Here is a 20,139-nt window from a genome sequence, read left to right on the forward strand (position 1 = left end):
ATTTACTTAATTTGGCAATTCTAGTTCTTTAAAAAAAATTTTTTTTAATGTTTATTTATTTTTGAGACAGAGAGAGACAGAGCATGAATGGGGGAGGGGCAGAGAGGGAGACACAGAATCGGAAGCAGGCTCCAGGCTCTGAGCCATCAGCCCAGAGCCTGACGCGGGGCTCGAACTCACGAACCGTGAGATCGTGACCTGAGCTGAACTCGGAAGCTCAACCGACTGAGCCACCCAGGCGCCCCTCTAGTTCTTGATATATCTATCAGAAAGAAAGACCCATATGCATGAAGAGGCATAAAATATTTTTGTTTGCAAGAGGACAAAAGCAGAGTTCTGCATAATTCTCATATTAATTCTGATAACTAATTAATCAGAAAAACAGTCATGGTGCATAGCAGTCTCAACAGTTAAGAGTAAAGATATATTGTTGAGTTAAAAATATGCATAATGATTGATCCATTATAGTATTATATATGTTTTAAAAGCCTCCTAGCACTATACCCCAGACAGCTACATTTGTACATAAGTGCCTAGAAGTCCTGGACAGATTTGCATTACTTGATTTGATTAAAGTAATAATGACTGGGGTAAGGGACTAACAGTGAATTGAGGATAGGATTAAAAGATGACTTTGGCCTTGGGGTGCCTGGGTGGCTCAGTCGGTTGGGCGGCTGACTACAGCTCAGGTCATGATCTTGTGGTCTGTGAGTTTGAGCCCTGCATCGGGCTCTGTGCTGACAGCTCAGAGCCTGGACCCTGCTTCTGATTCTGTGTTTCCCTCTGTCTCTGCCCCTTCCCTGCTTGCACTCTGTCTCTCTGTCTCTCAAAAATAATAAACATTAAAAAAATTTTTTAAAGATGACTTTGGCCTTAACCCCAACACTTTATTTTTTCTTGGAAAGATATATTCTAATATTAAATGAGTAACTATGCTTAGTAAACTCCATCGTCTCATCTCAGATTTTTCTTCCACATCCACTTTTACTCATCAAAGGTGTTTTGGGTTTTGCTGAGGCTTTTGTTTGTATTATCCCGATTGGTTTCTGTGCTGCCAGTTCTTCTGCCTCCCAATCCTCCCTGCATATAGATTTCACAGTGTTATTTTATAATTTGCAATCTGATAATGTGGCTGTGGCATCTTTCTTTTGAACCATCTGATTTTCCACTGCTTTAAAATAAAGACCACACCTTTATTTGTCATAGAAACCTCTTCACCATCTGGCCCCAACATCCCTACTGCTTAACTCGTTTCTAGTCTACTTCTACATTCATCTTAGCCTGGCAGAACTACTGTGATTCCTCAGATATGTCATTAATTTTTGCACTTTGAAAAATACATTTTATAGGTGGAATGTCCTCCTCTCTCATGTATAGCATGATGTTCCAACTCAAACATTGTTCCTCTCTTTCCTGAAAACTGCTGACCACCTTTTCTCTAACAGACTCTGGGATAGCTTATTTATCCTCTCCTTTTTTTCTTAAGTTTATTTTAATTATTCATTTTTGAGAGAGACAGAGGCAGTGTGAGCAGGGGAGAGGCAGCGAGAGAAGGATAGAGAATCCCAAGCAGGGTCTGTACTGTCAGCACAGAGCCCAATGTGGGGCTCAAACCCACAAACTGTGAGATCATGACCTGGGCAGAAATCAAGAGTCAGATGCTTAACCAACTGAGCTACCCAGATGCCCCTATTTACCCTCTCCTATCACACTATAGCACATTCTCTAATATAATCCTGATCATTCTCAATTCTTAATCTGTCTTCCTGTGTTTTCCTCAATGAACTGTTAACTTCCTCAAGAGATGGTTCTTCATTTTATTCATTGTTATGAATCCAGCTCCTGGTTTATATTATACTTCAAATAAATGTGCTTCATAAAACCTTTACACTTCTATTTTACACACTCTCAATTCTGTTTCTCCAATTTTTCTGCTGGATTTGATCCCTTCTCCTGAAATGCTCAGTTTTATTCCATAAACTGTCACTATTCTCAAAATCTTCCCAGCCACCCCTCTTGCACACCTCATATAAGTTTCTCCAAAATGTTAATCTTTTTCTTCAGTGGAGTCAACATATTTCTAGTCCCCACCATCTTGGAGTCTCTGCCTCAGCTTGAAGTGTTTTCTAGATGGAGCTTCTTCTGAGTATCTGGGCTTACAGTCCCAAGAACAGAGACTCCTAATGTATCTCATACATTTGACCGAACATTCCTGCTCATTAAAAACAGATCAGGTGGTGGGTAGACATGCTAGAAAGGTAAAGCAGAAAGAGATTTAGGATAGATTCCTGTTGAAAAAAAGCCTGTGAGCCTTTTTTTTTTTTTTAATTTTGGGGGTGGGGGATTGAGAGTGAAGGAGAGAGAGAGAATCTCAAGCAGGCTCTGCATTCAGTACTGTTCCCAACATGGGGCTCAATCTCACCAATCATGAGATCATGACCTGAGCCGAAACCAAGAGTCAGGCACTTAATCGACTTAGCCACCTAGGTGCCCCCTGTGAGGCTTTTGTGGGGATATTTAAATCTTTACATGCGACCTTCGTATTTGACAGGTTCACTCCTTCCCAGAATTTTGAAAGTGCTGTCATACATACCTAACTAGCATACAAAAAGCACATGTACTTTCTGCCATTTACACTATTCAAACACAAAAATATACATTTTGTGGCCAATATCTATTTCTACACACAACATAGACATATATGCATGCCCTTACACACATGCATGCACACACAGACGCATACTTATCCACACTGATACACAGAAACACTCATGCAAGGAAGGTTTATATTCATGGGCAGAAGTATTTTTGAAACTTATGCATATCAAATTAACAGGTACTCAAACAAAAGTGTAACTTATACATTCAAGGGTGCAGAAATATACAAATGCTCATTCCCTCAGATAGAAGCACTTCTGAATACACACTGATATAAATGCATGTATGAACAAAAAGGCATGTGGAAGCCTAAGTTTGTGTTGGTGGACATATGTTATCATATATACACTCACGTCCACAGATTGTGAATGACAAGTGTTCCTAATCAATCTTTTGCCACCTCACACAATCATAGCCAGGTAAATTTAAAGATTCAGTCATTCTTCAAAACACATGTATGCAGCCAATGAGTAGCTCTTATCTCCTTACATACACACATACTCATCAGATGTTCACAAACATCCCTGCAATATGCAGCTATGTATATACATCTATATATATCAGAAATACAGGAGGTCATAAACATGCATCTTGAAACACATCTCACATTGCTCCATTAGGCATCCTTATTTCACTTCAAGTATCTGGTATGTTGCTATAAGGATAAGAAAGCTTCTTTTTTCTCACACTGAAACCTTGCTCTCTACAGATTTAACTCTATGGTTCAAAACTAAAAGTGGGGACATTGTCACCAAAACATGTTTATACATACTGGAGAATGTTTTTTGGGACAGAACAGAAGTTTCATTCATTACCAGACTAGCTCCCTTCCATCTGAAGGACAAATGGAACATTGGATATTTGGTTAGAAGGGAGATCTGATGGTGGCTTCATGGAAAGCTGTGAGCAGCATATAGAGATGGCAGAGTATTATGAACAGTTTTTCTCACTTTACATTTCTGTCCAGACCTAGTCCTGGCAATTAAGGCCTCACCACAACTCTCCCTGCTATTTATGAGGCCAGCACTGAAAAGTGTATGTCAGACAGGGTCTCTGGTTGTGGGCGAATGCTGCAGCATTAGGATGGCTTTAAGAAGTGGCCAGTGTGAGGAGAGGTATAGCATCAGCGTCACAGGAGTTGAGCCATAGGCGATAAAATGGAGTAGGAAGAAATGGCTAAGAGGGTAGATTTCTCTCCAAGACAATGATTGCTCCTCCACCTCTTGAGAGGCCCCCTTTTATCTCCAGATTAACCCTGACTGAAAGAGCTATGTTGAGTGCCAAGCACCAAGCAATCCTTTGGAAACAGGCAGTATATCCCATGGATAACCACTTAACAAAGTATGAGATCAAAGCTGGCACATTATAAAATGTTGATATGGTAGGAGACCTATGTATATAGGGAGGATAAGGGAAACAAGCATAGCAGATGGGGTGGAGGAATACAACAATCTAGGGAAGAGAAAGGTTTAGATAAATTATAGGGCCCAAACTTAGAAAATAATTTCCCATGTTCTTAGTCTCAAATCTGTGTGGATAGTTGGAAGGTAAGGCAATGATCTGTTCTACTACTGCCTGTATTCAGATTCTTTTTCATGCTATGTCTTTACTAGGGAGATTTAGCTTTTCTCTGAAGAACCTGGGGACCAAAGGACCCTAGCAGGTTATAATCGGACAAGGTAAGCAGAAAGCCAGCCCATATATGGGGGATAGAAGATACCACCACTGAATTCTCAAGGTTCCCCAGATTCTACCATGCAGAGGTTCTGGCCACCAGTAAACTCAGAACTGCACTATGCAATTTGAAGACATCCCTCAGTGATAGATTTGGTCAGCAAAGTCTGCTCCACATGACTTCCTAGTTCTAACGTATGATGTTAAATATTCAGTCCCAATTCCTAATACTATATGCTAAGTCATATCCTTGCCTTTGCACCTATAGCTACCTCTAACTTCTCTGCATTTTCCATCTCAGGAAACCACTTTTCCTTACTGGAACTCAGATGCTACCAGCTCCCATAGGCCTTCTAATGTATTTCTCCCTCCAAATGAATCACTCCCCCCTTCTACAATTCTATGCATAAGTTAGTGTACTACTGGAGCTCTTCCCATACCTTCCTGCTGCTCTGTGAGCTCTTTGAAGACAAGGACTATTTTGGATTTTTTATTCCTATAATCACATATTTCCATTAGACATGAAATAAGTTTGTTGAATTCCATGAGCTGTTTTAACGAGTCAGCTTAGACAAAACTTTGCCTCACTGCCCAAATTCTGAACTCCATGAGTCCCTCCCTTCTACAAAGGACACTGTGCTTTTCTGATCTCTCCATCTGCTCTATCCCAACCCCCAGCCCAATCTACCTTCCAACTCTTCAAAAATTGAAGAAACTTTCTGAGAGTGGTCCCATTCTTTGCCCCATCTCATTTTTATCCTTCCATGTTCAGAAACAGGAACTCCCATACCTATTTCTCCCTCCTCTTTCCTTTCTTTCTTGTTTTCTCTCCCATTTATTTCATCACTCTCACCATAAGTCTTACTGTCCCTCCCCATACCTACTTCTCCCTTTGTGCAGTTCACTCACCACACTTGGTTCTCTCAGCGACCCTCACACACTTTGGTGTTCTAGTGGACTGTCTCGGGTATATTCTTTATGCAACCCTTGATGTACCTCATCTGGGGGAGTGGGTGGGGTGTGGGATACACGAAAGGCGAGCACAGGTGTCCAGCCTCTTGTTGCCAGAACCCCATGGGGAACCTCGATGAGAATGTTGTGGTTAGTTAAGGGCTTGTTGTTCAGCCCAGAGGAAGCACAATAATGACCTTTAAACTGCAGCAGGAATGAAGAGTCTCTCCATCCCTAGGATCCAGTCTTGTTCTCCTAGCCCATGAAGCAGGTTCTCCTCCACCCTATACTAATCCTGAGCTCATAGTCCTGATAGGTCCCTGTGTCCTGTCTCACCCTGGCCTGTCTGCTCTTTGACCATTACCACCACCTCTTCCCAGCCTTTAATTCAGAGAGCGGATAATGAGCCCTAGAGAGTGCCTCAGGCTCAGTCTGCAGGGATACCTTCTGGTTTTGTTGCCTGTCTGTTTTGACTAATTATCCTTAGCTCAGTGGAGTACCACGTGGTGCTAATGGCTCTAAGGTCACAGGTTCCACCTCTGCAGAGATCACTTAGTCACTTGCTTTGCAACCTCAGGCTAAGGCCTAAATCAATTAAAAAACTTGCTGGGACTATAAAATGGCCTCTTACCTTTGTTATGGTTTCATCCCCATCCCTGGCCACATGCACACTGCTATCCATAAAGTCAGCTCTCTCCGAAATACAACAGCTAGCTCGACTGGATCCCTTCACTCCTCTAGCCCAGTCATTTTGGCTTACTCTCTGTCTCTCTCTCCCCTGTACTTTGCACTTTCTTATTCTCCCTGCCATTTCTTGTTCCCTATAGATGCCTTGTTTTCTGATGGATCAGGTATCACCAGACACCCTACTCCCCACACCAGCTTGTAGCTTTTCCTTCACACCCTGGACACAATCAACCCAAATCTCCATAAATGCTCATTGTGTGCCATGCCGTCCACTGCTCCTCCCCTCCCGGAGAATTTTCAGGGTGCTTTTGTTCCTGTAATCCCTGCAGCAGACCTGGGTAACCAGATCCCAGCTTGGGGGTTTTACCGGGCTCATCCCTGTCACTTCTACTCCCTTTCAGGAGATGGTACTTTAATCTCTCTATCCCCAGGGCACAGCTACCCGTCTCCTGACTCAGGTTACCCTCCTCACACTCCTTCCAGCAATTCCAGCAGGTGTGATCTGTTGGATCTGGAAGCTGCCTCAAAGTCTGCAACTAAAGTTTAACCCCATGGTGAATGGAGCTGAGGACACTGACTACATTCGTCTAGCACCTCAAACACGCACAACCCCATAAACAAGGGCTGTCTCAGGCTCCCTGATAAGTTCAGTGAAACATTCTATATCCATCGATCTATATCCACTTGGGATCTGGGGATGCCTCTCCTCGGACGTCTAAACCACAGGAAGGGCCCCATATCTATCTGCAGCCTGCTTTCCTGGATGTTCAGGATAGCCATTTATTCATGTGATAAATGAATCTGGCCTAATAGGTTGGAGGGAGGGACAGAATTAAACCATTCTTGGGTCCCTTCTTTTCTCAGGTCAACATGTGTGTCATTCGATATGATGTTTTAGGAGCACACTGTGTGGTGCTGTGGCTTTCATAGTTAGACCATCTAGGTAAAAATCCTTGCTTTGCCATTTTCCAGCTATAAGGCTGTGGACAAGCTACTTCACATCTTTGGACTTCAGTTTCCTCATCAGTAAAAAGAATTTGGATGAAATGTGAGTGAAGTGTCCAGAACAATGCCTACCTCCCATTGCTAGTGTTTGCAGGGGCTGATGGCAGGCTGCCCCAAATGGCATATTGATTATTTTGAATTGAACCTGGGAAACAGCCAGTACAAGGACACCCAGGTGCTTTTTTGTCACCCCTGAAAGCAGACAATAAATCTCCCATATGAAAGTTACCTTGCCTGTACTAAGAAGTAAAAAAAAGACATCTCAATCACCAGAGATAGAAGCTTTAAAGCTGAGAAAGCTGCAGAAACAAACCTTGTTACTTAAAAAAAAATTTTTTAATGTTTATTTTTGAGAGAGAGAGAAAGAGAGAGAGAGAGCACAGAGGAGGGACAGAGATAGAGGGAGACACAGAATCTGAAGCAGGCTCCAGGCTCCGAGCTGTCAGTACAGAGCCCGACACGGGCTCAAACTCACAGGGCTTAAACCATGAACTGTGTAATCATGACCTGAGTCAAAGTCAGGCACTTAACTGACTGAGCTACCCAGGCACCCGAAAACTTGCTACTTTTTTACTAACTTACTACCTCAGCCCAAATTTCATTTACTAATAAAAGCTCCCAAACGTCTGTTTTCTTTATTCTGACAATTTCTTACACATTTATTATCTCTTTGTCTAAAATGTATAAACACTGCCTGCCTTATTCATGTGTTTGGGTCTCAATTTCATTATTAGACCTCTGTGTGCACATATTGAAACCTTGGATTTTTCTCCTGTTAATCTGTTCCATGTAAATTTAATTCTTAGTCCAGTAAGAAGAACCTTGGACAAAGGAAAATTTCTTCCTCCCCTTCATAATCTATATAGGTAACTTAATTGCTCCCAAATTAGCTAGTATTCCCCAAAATATATGTGACAATGGAATACAATATTTCTGCCAAGAAAATACATGTCTTAAGCCCAAGAGAGTGGCATAATAGAAAAGACAAATTGGACTCAGTCTGTAGGCTCTCTAACTTATTGTTGGCTGTCAGTTAGGGGTCACTGCCGTATCCTAGAGGCTGCTCTTATCCTTGTATGTAGTCTCCTCTACCTTGACATGTTGAAGCCAACGCATGTTCATGGCCCAAACTCTCAGCAAATTAGAAATACAAAGGGAACTTCCATGATTTTATAAAGGACATCTACAAAAATGCTGCTAACTAATATTATAATTAATGATGAAAGACTTAATGCTTTCTCCCTAAGATTGGGAGAAAAGGCAAGAGTGTATGTCCTCACCGTTCTTGTACAGAATTGTACTAGAATTCTACCCAGTACAATGAGGGGAAAATGTAGAAGGCGTACAGATATATATTAGAAAAGAAGAAATACACCACTGTGTATTCATAGATAGCATGACAGTCTATATAAAAAAAACACAAGAGGGGCGCCTGGGTGGCGCAGTCGGTTAAGCGTCCGACTTCAGCCAGGTCACGATCTCGCGGTCCGGGAGTTGGAGCCCCGCGTCGGGCTCTGGGCTGATGGCTCAGAGCCTGGAGCCTGTTTCTGATTCTGTGTCTCCCTCTCTCTCTGCCCCTCCCCCGTTCATGCTCTGTCTCTCTCTGTCCCAAAAATAAATAAACGTTGAAAAAAAAAAACCACAAGAAATTTACAAAAAGTTCCTAGAACTTGAAGATCAGTTTGGCAAGATCACAGGATTAGAGTCAATATTAAAAAAAAAATCAGTGATATTTCTACATATTAGCAATGAGTAATTCGAAATGGAATAAAAAATTCTTTAATGTTTATTTATTTTTGAGAGAGATACAGAGTGTGAGCAGGGGAGGGGCAGAGAGAGAGAGAGAGAGAGAGAGGGAGACACAGAATCCTAAGCAAGTCCAGGCTCAGAGCTGTTAGCACAGAGCCCGACACAGGGCTCGAACTCATGAACCGTGAGATCATGACCTGAGCTGAAGTCAAGACACTTAACTGACTGAGTCACCCAAGCGCCCCAGAAATGGATTTTTTTAAGCACCATTTATAATAGCACCAAAATGACACACCAAGCTATGTAGCTAATAAAATTTGTACAAGATTATCATGTTGAAAAATACAGAGCATTGTTAAAAGAAATGAGATGGCCTAAATAAATGGTGAAAATGAATTACAGGACTCAACATTTTTTAAGATGTCAGTTCTGCCTAAATTATTCTAAAGGTTTAATGAAATTCCAATCAAAAGCCTAGCAATGTTTTTGGTAGAGATAGACAAGCTGATTCTAAAATGCATATAAGAAGTCAAAAGAACTAGTATAGACGAAACAATTTTGAAAAAGAAGAGAAAGTTTGAAGACCCTTAATACCTGACTTCTAGAGGTCTATTGTTTTGGCAAAGGGATAGACACATAAATCAGTGAAATAGTATAGAGAATCTACAAAAAGACCTACAGAAATATAGTCAATTGATTTTTGAACAAAAAAATCATAAACATAAATGTAAATCATAATACTATAAAATTTCTAGAAAAGAAAATATGAGAAAATCTTTGAGACTTTTTGTTATGCAATTATTTCTTAAATTAGACACCAAAAGCACAACTCAAAAATATATATGTATATACATTTGTATGTATATATGTATACATAGGTATACATATGTATATATATATAGATATGTATATATATATATATATATATATATATATATATATAATCAAAAATATTTTATAAGAGGGGCACCTGAGTGGCTCAGTCAGTTAAGCATCCAACTCTGGATTTCAGCTCAGGTCATGATCTCACAGTTCATGGGTTCAAGCCCCATGTCAGGTTCTGCACTGACAGTGCAGAGCCTGCTTGAGATTCTCTGTCCGTCTCTGTCTCTCTCTCTGCTCCTCCCCCACTCACTCTCATGTTTGCTCTCTCTCTCTCAAAATAAATAAACTTTAAAAATATATTTTATAAGATTTTTCAAAATAAAAATGCTTAACAAAAGACAGTGTTAAGATAATGAAAAAGAAAAGACAAAACACAGACTAGGGGAAAAAGTAAAAAATCATATAAACAACAAAGGTTTTTTAATCAAAATATATAATATATTAAGCTATAAATTCAACACGAAAAAAAAGTAACCCAATAGCAAATAATGGGCCAAATATTTGAATAGACATTTCATCAGAGAAGACATTATGTATGGCAATAAACACATAAAAAAAAGGCCCAACATTATTAGTCACTAAGGAAATAAAAATTAAAACCACCATGATAAGTTGTCACTATAAACCTGTAAGAATGACAAAAAAATGATAACTTAAGGTGCTAGTTGGAACAAAAGTAGGTAGGACTGTTATACATTGGTGATAGAATACAAAATAGCACAACCACTTTGAAAAATAATTTGGTATTTATTTTTTTATTTTTTTTAAACGTTTTAATTTATTTTTGGGACAGAGAGAGACAGAGCATGAACGGGGGAGGGGCAGAGAGAGAGGGAGACACAGAATCGGAAACAGGCTCCAGGCTCCGAGCCATCAGCCCAGAGCCTGACGCAGGGCTCGAACTCACGGATCGTGACCTGGCTGAAGTCGGACGCTTAACCGACTGAGCCACCCAGGCGCCCCTAATTTGGTATTTTTTAAATAAAGTTAGACACATAGTTAACATATGCCTGGGCCATCGACTTTTATGTATTTAAACAAGAGAAATTAAAACTTAGGCACATATAAAAACCTATGTGTGAATGCTTATAACAACTTTACTTATAAACTTCCTTCAACTACCAAATGGATAAACATAATATCAACTATATCCGTACAATGGATATGCATACAATGAAACTCTGTTTAGCAATATTGTGGATAAATCTCAAATGCACTATGTTAAATGGAAAAATTCAGGTTTGAAAGATTACATACCAAAGTTATAGGGTCAGACAACAGATTAGCAGTTGCCAAGGGCTTGTGGTGGGTTGAAGGGGTCAACTACAAGGGGTAACATGATGGAATGTTTTGGGTTGATGGAACTCTTCCATATTTGGATTAAGGGGGTGGTTGCATGACTCTATGACAGAATTGCACAAAAAGATGTAAATTTCATTGGCTATAAATTTTAAAATCATTTTAAAAATGTAAACTCTCATTAAGAGCATTTGGCAGTTTAAGTTTGATAAAATTTACCTTTCAAGCCTCATCCATCTTTTCTTATGTCCTCCCTCTCTCTTGCCCATTTTCTCATTATATTACCTTCCCTTGGTTTCCTGCTTTTTCCCTTTTTTCCTTTCTTCTGTTCTTCTACTCTTCCATTTTTTAAAAAAATGCAACAAATATGTTTTGGTCACTTTGATCACACAATGTATTGCTCTGGATAATGAATTGAAGCATTTGTGCTTCAAAAATTCTAGTAATTTGGTTTTTTAAATACTTCAGAAATGTAGTAGGAATGAGTCAGCAAGAAAAAATACATTTTGGGAAAAATATACACTTGCATGAATATGAACAGTTGTCTTGATGTTATGAAAACTGCTTAAGGATAAACAAGATATATAGGCTTACAGATTATTTGCAAATGCATTTTCAGCCTCTCATGATTATGATTTTTTTCATAAGGCTTTCATAAAAAATAAAATTTATGTGGCAATGAAATCATTTAACTACATGTAATAAGACATCTGTCCAGTTCAAATTTGGTTAGCGCCAAATATTATTAGAGTAATATTTTCTAAAGAAATTGATAATAAAAGAAACCTCATTACTTACTCATAACTTAGAGAAAGAAGGAACAGGGAAAAACAAGAATAAACAAAGCAATTTATTTTTGTGTGAATAAAAAAAGTTAGAATGTTACTGAAGAAGTCCATGTAGGAGAAATAGAGTGTGTGGAATTGTATTACATTTGATATAGAAAGAAAGGAGCAATATTAGAAATATTTAAAAGGTAAAAATGTCAGGATGTACTATTTATAGGGTGACATATTTTTTTATTTACATGACTAGATGGATTGAACTATGAACTGAGATATAAAAGTAAAGAAATAGCCAGTTAAAGTATAGAGGGGAAAGCATAAAGTTGCATTTTAAAGTTATGGATTTATTGATTTTGATGAATATGTGTGATGCAGAGGTAAAGATAATGGCCACCAGGCAGATACATAGAACTGCCTGAAAGTCAACACAAGGATGAGGATCAGAGATACAGATTTGGAAGGAATCTGTTTGTATGTAAAGTTGAATGAGAAAAGCAAGAGTTACAGTAGGAAATGGAATCAGAGAAACTGGGATTGGAGTAGGGTTAATATTGAACCTGGGAAGAGGCAATTTATTTAAACTCTGAGAAGGAAAGTTTGGGTGTGAATGTATTTCAAGAAGTAGCTAAGAGAGGGTGGGATATTGAAAAAGATTGGAGCAAATCATCACAATTCTTTTGAATGAGTAGGGAAAGGGTTTTGCTATGGAATGTGATGGGAAAAAGACTGAGTGGGAGGGGGGTTAGAAATGTGAATATTTGAAATTGCTTTTGATAGGAATGGGATTAGTATCCAATCAAAGAAAATTAATTAATGAAAGATGGATACTCTAAATCTATAGGACCGTACAATCTGACCTATTGCACAGTGTCCTCTGTTTTCAGCTTTGAAGATGTTGAAATTTAAAAAGAGAGATAGTAATATTTGTCTAGTTTTATATTTGTGTTGATGTATAGACAGAAAGTGAAAAGAAATCAGAATCCATGTGAGATGCAAATGATCAACCTGTACAAGTAAAAAACCCAAACAAACCAAAACTAAACACACACACGTATACACACACAACCAACGAACCAACAAACAATAAAAAGTGTCAACTGAGAGATTAGAATAAAATTACAGCGATTCAGTTACTCAAAGCCCTTATTCGTCAATACAGATGAAAAATTTGAGTAAGAGTGTTACTGAGCTGTAAGATTCATTTATAATGAGCAGTAGAATATAGAGGTTAAATTATTGCAAGTAGAGCAATTCCACAGCTTACTTACTCCAAACAGTTTAAAAGAATGATTATATAATGTAGAGATGAATTATTTCTAGTTAAGAAACTGAACACTTTGAGATTCTATGGTGTTGAAGAGAATCTGAATTAATATTAAATTACTGTAGGACCATCATGTAGATAAATGGTAATTGATTAAGAGAGCTTAGTTTACATGAGCATTTCTTCCTTATCTAGTAATGTTGGCCTTCAAGATCTAGTAAGTCTGGAACACACCTGGGGCAGTGAGGAACCCCTGCTCTATTATTTCTAGCATAAGTAATTTCTGCAATAAAAATTCTTGAAGTTACGTTGGCAATCTAGACTAATTCCCAATATGATCCTCTTTTCTCTTTGGAAGCATGAAGATGATAATACTTACCATATCAACTTCACAAGAGGTTTAAAGTCATGAGGATTATTATAATGAAGGTGTAAAGCAAATGTGATAAATCATATAACTGATGAAACTCAGAATTAATATTAGATTTTTTTTTATTAATGCTGTTGCTGATGTTATTAGTATTCAGGGGGGCAGTTAGGAATGGTAGCATTATCTGAAGGTAATAATTGGATATTATGGAAAATTAATTGTTTCTTGATTGGTTGGTACAATTGATGACCCCCTGTAGGGTCTCTTGCTTTCCTTTTACAGGGCATGGCTAGACTTCTTCGGTTGATACTGAAAACTGAGCAATGAAACATCAGGAAAAATTCATTTACTAGGGAGTCATTTCAACTGTAGATTTTGTGGGAAAATAGAATGGGAAAATCTTGGAGTCACTTTTCCTTGGGATATTTTTATTAGTTTTGCTGTGTTTTGAGAAAAATAAAGGCAACTGTCATTCATTTTAGGACATGGAAAGAGGCTAAGATGGCCCTGAGAGATCCTAATTGAGCTCTAAGCAGCCTCTGAAACTAACCCCCTGCACACACATGCACACAAAAAATGCCTTTTTCTACTAGCCTCCTCAATACTCTTTTATACCCCAGACATGAATATCTAGGAGGTGATTTTACAGCTCTGGGGAGACCTCCTCAAATCTCAGAAGCTCCAGGGAGTAACTCTGCTGATTGATCTGTGAAACTCTCCATGGTGTGATAGGAGGAGGACTTTTGGAGCAGTGCAAGAAATAAAAGTCCTCATGTGGGTAGTGGCAATGGTTTTGTCAGGCAAGCTTCAGGCTGCTTAAGATCCTCTTCCAGCTAGGGATATTCTCAGCAACCAGGTAAGTTTTAGAGCAAAAAAAAAAAAAAAAAAAAAAAAAGTTGGCCTACCAACAGAGTATTTTAAGATTTTAAGATACTATCACTAAAGTTCTAATTATCTCCCAACCACTTCTTTCCTGTCCCCTTATCTTTCCTTTGTCCTTTATTCTCCAACCCAAACACTCCATGTCCTATGTTCTTGCTCTCTTTCTCATTCACATCATTAAGGGAAAGATGTGAAGACAACTTCTTTAACCTCAGAATGAATAGGTCACCTTTTTCTAAGAGGTGGATAAACATCTGATCCCATTATCTTAAAATGTAAGGAACGCCCTCCCTACTCACTCCCTACTCAATGTAAGCAGAAGATAAATGTCACCTATAGAATACTGAATAACTGTTTCTATATTGTTTACACATTGTACTTTTAAAATTCCTTTCATTTAGAACCTTAGAATGATTGGAGTTTGGGAATATTCCCCTTGATATGGCAGTTTGTGGCTCTACTGTCAGGTGAGGTATGGTTATCATTAAACTCTTCCTCAGGAGGGTTTTTCTTTCTATTTCCTCAGGTTATCTCTGCCCATCATATATCCTGGTAATAATGAAGAGTCAACCTCTGTTTTAAAGGCCAGTTCCAATCTTATTCTATCAGCTACAAATATCCTAGATTGCCTAGAAACTTCCTAGTACTTAGAACAGATTCAAGTGTGTTTTGTGTTTGTTTGTTTGCTGCTACTTATATAATAGAGAAATTTTGTAGTTTTATTTCATTGTTCACCTGCTCCTACAATCTAGGATCTATAATGAGGCCATATAGCTTGTGGTAACCTGGGCAGATGCAGAACACTTAGACAATCAGTTTTTCCATAAATTTTGCAGTATGGACAGCAGAGGGTCAGGGCTAGATGAAACTTTCAAAGGAAGAACTTGGGATCTAAAAGCCTAATCATCAGAAGGTAGACTTGAACTCCTCCTGTTTTCTAGATCCTGGGCAATATAGATACAGAATAAAATCTAAGGACCTGTATTAGGGAGTAAGGGTCTTTGGCCAAGAGATGCAGTTTTAACTTGGTCTTCTCTAATTGCACCCTTAAGCTCCCATTGCATTTAGCTGTAATTTTCCTCAACAAGGCTGTGCCTTTGTCCCTCTCTTTTTAAAAAAAAAAAATTTAATGTTTATTTATTTTTGAGAGAAAGAGAGAGAGAGCGCAGGGGAGGGGCAGAGAGAGACACACACAGAATCCTAAGCAGGCTCCAGGCTCTGAGCTGTCAGCACAGAGCCAGATGCAGGGCTTCTACCCATGAACTGTGAGATCCTGACCTGAGCTGAAGTTGGATGCTTAACCGACTGAGCCACCCAGGCACCCCTGCCTTTGTCCCTCTCTTACCTGCTTTGCTACTAATTAGGTGTTTGACTCAGGGCAAGTTATTTTCTTTTTCTGGGTTTCAGTTTCTTTATTAATAAAATGTGAAATAGATCAACTTTTACTTCTGCTGGTCTTTGGATCTCTGTTTTTCTTTTTATTCATTTTCTCTTCTCTTCTTCCCTCCCCCTACCTTATTTACCTTTTCACTCTCATTTGTCTACCTCTTAAACTTTTCTCTCATTTCTACTTTTTATTATAATCATTTGAAAAACATAAGCACTTTATTTCTCAAAAATCACTAAAAGAGGCAAAAACTAAAGTAATAGGAAAGAAATGTATGCTGACATCTAATAGGCCAGATATTTGAACCAACGGCTAGCTCTTTTTCATAAGAGTAATGGAAAGAAATGAATATTTCATAAAAAGACAGAAAATGTCGTGGCTAAGACTGGGGAAATATGAATCAGAAATCTTTCAAAGAGGATCTTTTGGGAAATGTCAAAAAAAAGGTAATAATATGGTTTTTGATTCATCATGAGCATGGGTCAGCCAGAAATGTATACGTAGCCTAGAGGTGAGATATTCAATAATTGAATAAAAGAGGATAAATTATTCAAAAATTACAAGATATACAAAGTAAATGTGATTCTTTGCTGATAGAGGAGAACCTATTAGTTTTCACTTCCACTAACTGTAAAAAACTCTGACCAAAAAACTCAAAACAAACAGAACAAAAAATGGAAGGAAACAAATGAAAAACTCAATGTCAGTACAGAAAACATATGAAGAAAGGAACTTTTTATTCCAAGTAATCATAATAAAAAGCACACATCATGCTTTCTAATGTCTCTACATTTTTACATTTTTAATACTTACACTGCCCCTATGGGGTAGGTACTATGATTGCCACATGTTACACATACAGGACTGTATGTTGAGAAGCAGAGAAACTGGAATCTGAATCCAAGATGTGCCAGTCCAGAGTCCACGTTCTTGACACTACATTGCCTCATAGTCAACTTGATCCCAATCAACTGATGAAGGCAACTGAGGAGTGTCTTAAGCATGAGAGCCTCTCAGAGAGTGTGTTCTACATCTAGCTAGCATTCATGTCTGAAGTCAAATGTCCCATCAGGGGGTCCTGTGGCATAAATATAGTTATTGATTCTAGCAACATAAGGGTGTCTCCCAGATGTCTATTAAGGCCTCTGTAAAGACTCAGAGTGTTACATGTGTTATGCATGATCACTGTGCCTTAGCAATAGGTCATTATCAGATGATCCCAATCCTGAAAAAGGCTTCAAGTGAACCCTGAGGGTCTCACTTCCTTTTAGACAAAGAGAGTTATGCTAAAAAAAAAAAAAAGAAAAAAAAGAAATACTGTTGTTGCTTTCCTAAGTATGATTTAGTACCCATTCGACTAAGATTTTACCAGATTGGAGATGATATTACATTTCATTTTCTGTAATGGTAGGTGGCTGCCTGAGGTTCCTGGGTTGAGAATGATTCTGAGGCCACATCCAGGTTCAGGGTAAATGAAGGAGTGTTGTGCTCAAATAGAAGCATAGGCATGTACACTGGGTATTTCCATCCCTATCCTAGATACAAGGTCCATTGCCTTCATGGGAGATCTTGGCAGAAGGAGTATGATGGGTAGGGATAACATCCTTTATGGGGAATCAAATAATTCATATTTTGCATTGATTCTGTCTTAGTTATTATGTCCTTAGCCTTGCTCAACTGCTTGCAATATATTGGTTAGAAAGAGGGAAGAAAGGACAGGAGAGGAAGGACATTTTACCTAATGCATTAGCATTACAGTGTGTGCTTCAAACTGAATGTGACTTATTTGTAGTTGGGTGAGTCTTTTTCTCCTGGGCCAGGAGATGCTTTCTCAACAGGATATATGGAGGAGTAGTAATTTCAGGGGTTCATTTCTCTCTTATACCCTCCCTACTAATGTGAAAATAACATTGTTTCACTCTAAGGAAAGTCAGATTCTACTATATTATTAATCCCTGTCACTGTATTTTTAGGAGGTCACCCATCAGGATCCTGCAAGCTCTCTCCTCATGCCTGTGTCACACTGGCTTCATGGCAGATAATAACCACTCTCACTTCCAACACCCTTACTTTGTCTTAACGGGAATTCCAGGGCTTGAACAAAAGTATTACTGGATAGCATTCCCACTGGGTGCTATATATGTCATTGCCCTCTTTGGCAATGGTGTTATCATCTCTACCATCAAGTCTGAATCATCCCTGCATATCCCCATGTACTATTTTCTCTGCATGTTGGCACTGGCAGACATGGGACTTACCCTCTGTACTCTGCCCTCTATGCTAGGCATATTCTGGTTTAACTATAAGTCCATTGCCTTTGATTCCTGCCTTGTTCAGATGTACTTCATTCACACCTTCTCAGCCATTGAATCTGGTGTACTGGTGGCCATGGCCTTTGATCGGGTTGTAGCCATCTGGAACCCCCTCAGGTATGGGACCATCATAACCAATGGTGTGGTCTGCAGAGCTGGGACAGTCATCTTGACAAGGGCAGTCTGTGTGGTCTTCCCTGTGCCTTTCCTCATCAAGCGACTTCCCTTCTACCACTCCAACATCCTCTCCCACTCCTTCTGCCTTCACCAAGATGTCATGCGCCTTGCCTGTGCCAGCACTCGTATCAACAGTCTCTATGGCCTTATTGCTGTCATCTTCACCAAGGGTTCTGACTCCCTCTCTATCCTCCTCTCCTATGTGTTCATACTCCGAGCGGTAATGGCCATTGCCTCAGGGGAGGGCCGGCTGAAAGCACTCAACACCTGTGTTTCACATATCTGTGCTGTACTCATCTTCTATGTTCCACTCATTGGGCTGTCTGTCATCCATCGTTTTGGAAAGCATCTTTCACCACTGACTCATGTCCTCATGGCTAATGCCTACCTTCTTGTACCCCCTGTGCTAAACCCTATAGTCTATACCATGAAGACCAAGGAGATGAGAAAGAAAATAATTCAAATATTTGTTCAAACCAAGATCACTGCAGAGGGTTAGGGTCAACCAGTTTGAAAGAAGAAGAATCTATTCTGTAAAGGCTCAATTATGACTATGAGAAATAAAGGTTTATATTTTTCATGTTTTCTGTGTGATTTGAATTGGGCAAAGAGGGATTTCCCTGCACTCAAAGTATACTTTCCTTTTCCTGTGCCAAATTGTTCTTTGCCTAGTATAGAAAGAGTGACATCTTTAGGAACTGTTCAATGTACTATCCTATAGCCCTATATTTATGAGTTGGCATGTAATAGCTAAAGGTAGGGCATATTATTAATTCCGTTTTTAAATAACTGTTTTGAACACAAATAGGTCATGAGTTTAATGCCATTTAAATTGAAGCTTGCCAAATCAATTTCACATTCTAACTCAAGAATTAAGAAAGGTCTCCATTAGTTTAAAAGGGGAGAAATGAACTATACTCATTAAATAATAAGAAAACACCTGGGGATAATACATTATTAAAATAAAATATGAATCAGAAAAATGATCAAATTTTAGGATTAAGGTTATAAATGTAGGGGTGCCTGGGTGGCTCAGTCGGTTAAATGTCTGTTGATCTCAGCTCATGTCATGAGCTCATGGTTCATGGGGTCAAGCTCTGTATTGGGCTCTGTTCTGGCAGTGTGGAGAATGCTTGGGATTCTCTCCCTCCCTCTCTCTCTGTCCCTTCCCTTCTCACACATACACACACTCTCTCAAAATGAGTAAATAAACTAAGAAAAAAAAAGAATATAAATGTATACAGTTGATCAGGGGCCAACTATGTTGCATAACTTGAGATCAAAAGATTAAGAGTGAGGTTTTGCTTTTCCACATGTGACACTCCTTATTTTCTTACCTTGGCATCTAGTGTTGTTATGAAAGTAAGTTTAATCATATGAGTACAATTTGTAAACTATGAGATTCTATGCGATTATAAGGAGTGTTCAAGAATATCAAATGTAAGAGAATAAGAGAACTTGTATTTGTAGACTATCCACTAAGCAAAAGACACAGTGCCAGAGCCTTTTACATGTTATTTTATTCGGTAATTATGGCATCTCTGTGAGGGAGAGTGTTATAGACTATTAACTATATGTGATGAGGCAAATACAGGAAGTGAGAAATTTGAAATTTTTTACAGCAGTTTGACTGCAGTGACACCAAAGCACACAAATTTCTATACAATACAATAAAATTGTGTGGATGCCACTTTTTTTCCTGGTCTGAGTAGATGGGGTGTGGGGTTTCCCAGGAAGACAAACAGGGTGCAGTTTGAGCCATAGGGCATGATTGTGGTTTCTGGTGTGATGAGGGGAGTTAAGTGCAGGTCGATTTGGAGAGGCAGGGAGAGGATGGGCTGAGATGAACTGAATTAAAAAGGGGGGGTGGAGGATCCTGGGTGGCTCAGTCAGTTGAGAAACTGATTCTTGATTTCCACTCAGGTCTTGATCCCAGGATTGTGGGATCAAGCCCTGTGTTGGGCTGTGTGCTGAGTGTGGAGGAGTTGCTTATCTATTGTATTTTAAGATTGTTTTGAAATGCTAATTTTTAAATGAGAAAAGGAAATCTTGAA

The 20,139-nt window shown here is 39.0% G+C and overlaps 2 protein-coding genes across 2 annotated transcripts in view; both read left to right on the top strand.

Moving 5' to 3' along the window:
• LOC101081161 (olfactory receptor 51H1-like) overlaps nucleotides 1-20,139 on the top strand; it is a 309,613-nt gene that overhangs the window by 252,525 nt on the left and 36,949 nt on the right. The gene's annotated exons all lie outside the window — the stretch shown is intronic.
• LOC101091651 (olfactory receptor 51H1-like) lies at nucleotides 16,213-18,734 on the top strand. Its single transcript, XM_003992797.2, has one exon. The coding sequence runs from the start codon at nucleotides 17,628-17,630 to the stop codon at nucleotides 18,582-18,584; it is 957 nt and encodes a 318-aa protein (XP_003992846.2). The 5' UTR covers nucleotides 16,213-17,627; the 3' UTR covers nucleotides 18,585-18,734.

The sequence above is a fragment of the Felis catus genome, chromosome D1, assembly GCF_018350175.1.
Source record: "Felis catus isolate Fca126 chromosome D1, F.catus_Fca126_mat1.0, whole genome shotgun sequence".
In the NCBI taxonomy this organism is placed as follows: domain Eukaryota; kingdom Metazoa; phylum Chordata; class Mammalia; order Carnivora; family Felidae; genus Felis; species Felis catus.

What these genes read in the sequence shown, in the direction of transcription:
- LOC101091651 (XM_003992797.2), top strand. Translation starts at nt 17,628, where the DNA reads ATGGCAGATAATAACCACTCTCACTTCCAACACCCTTACTTTGTCTTA.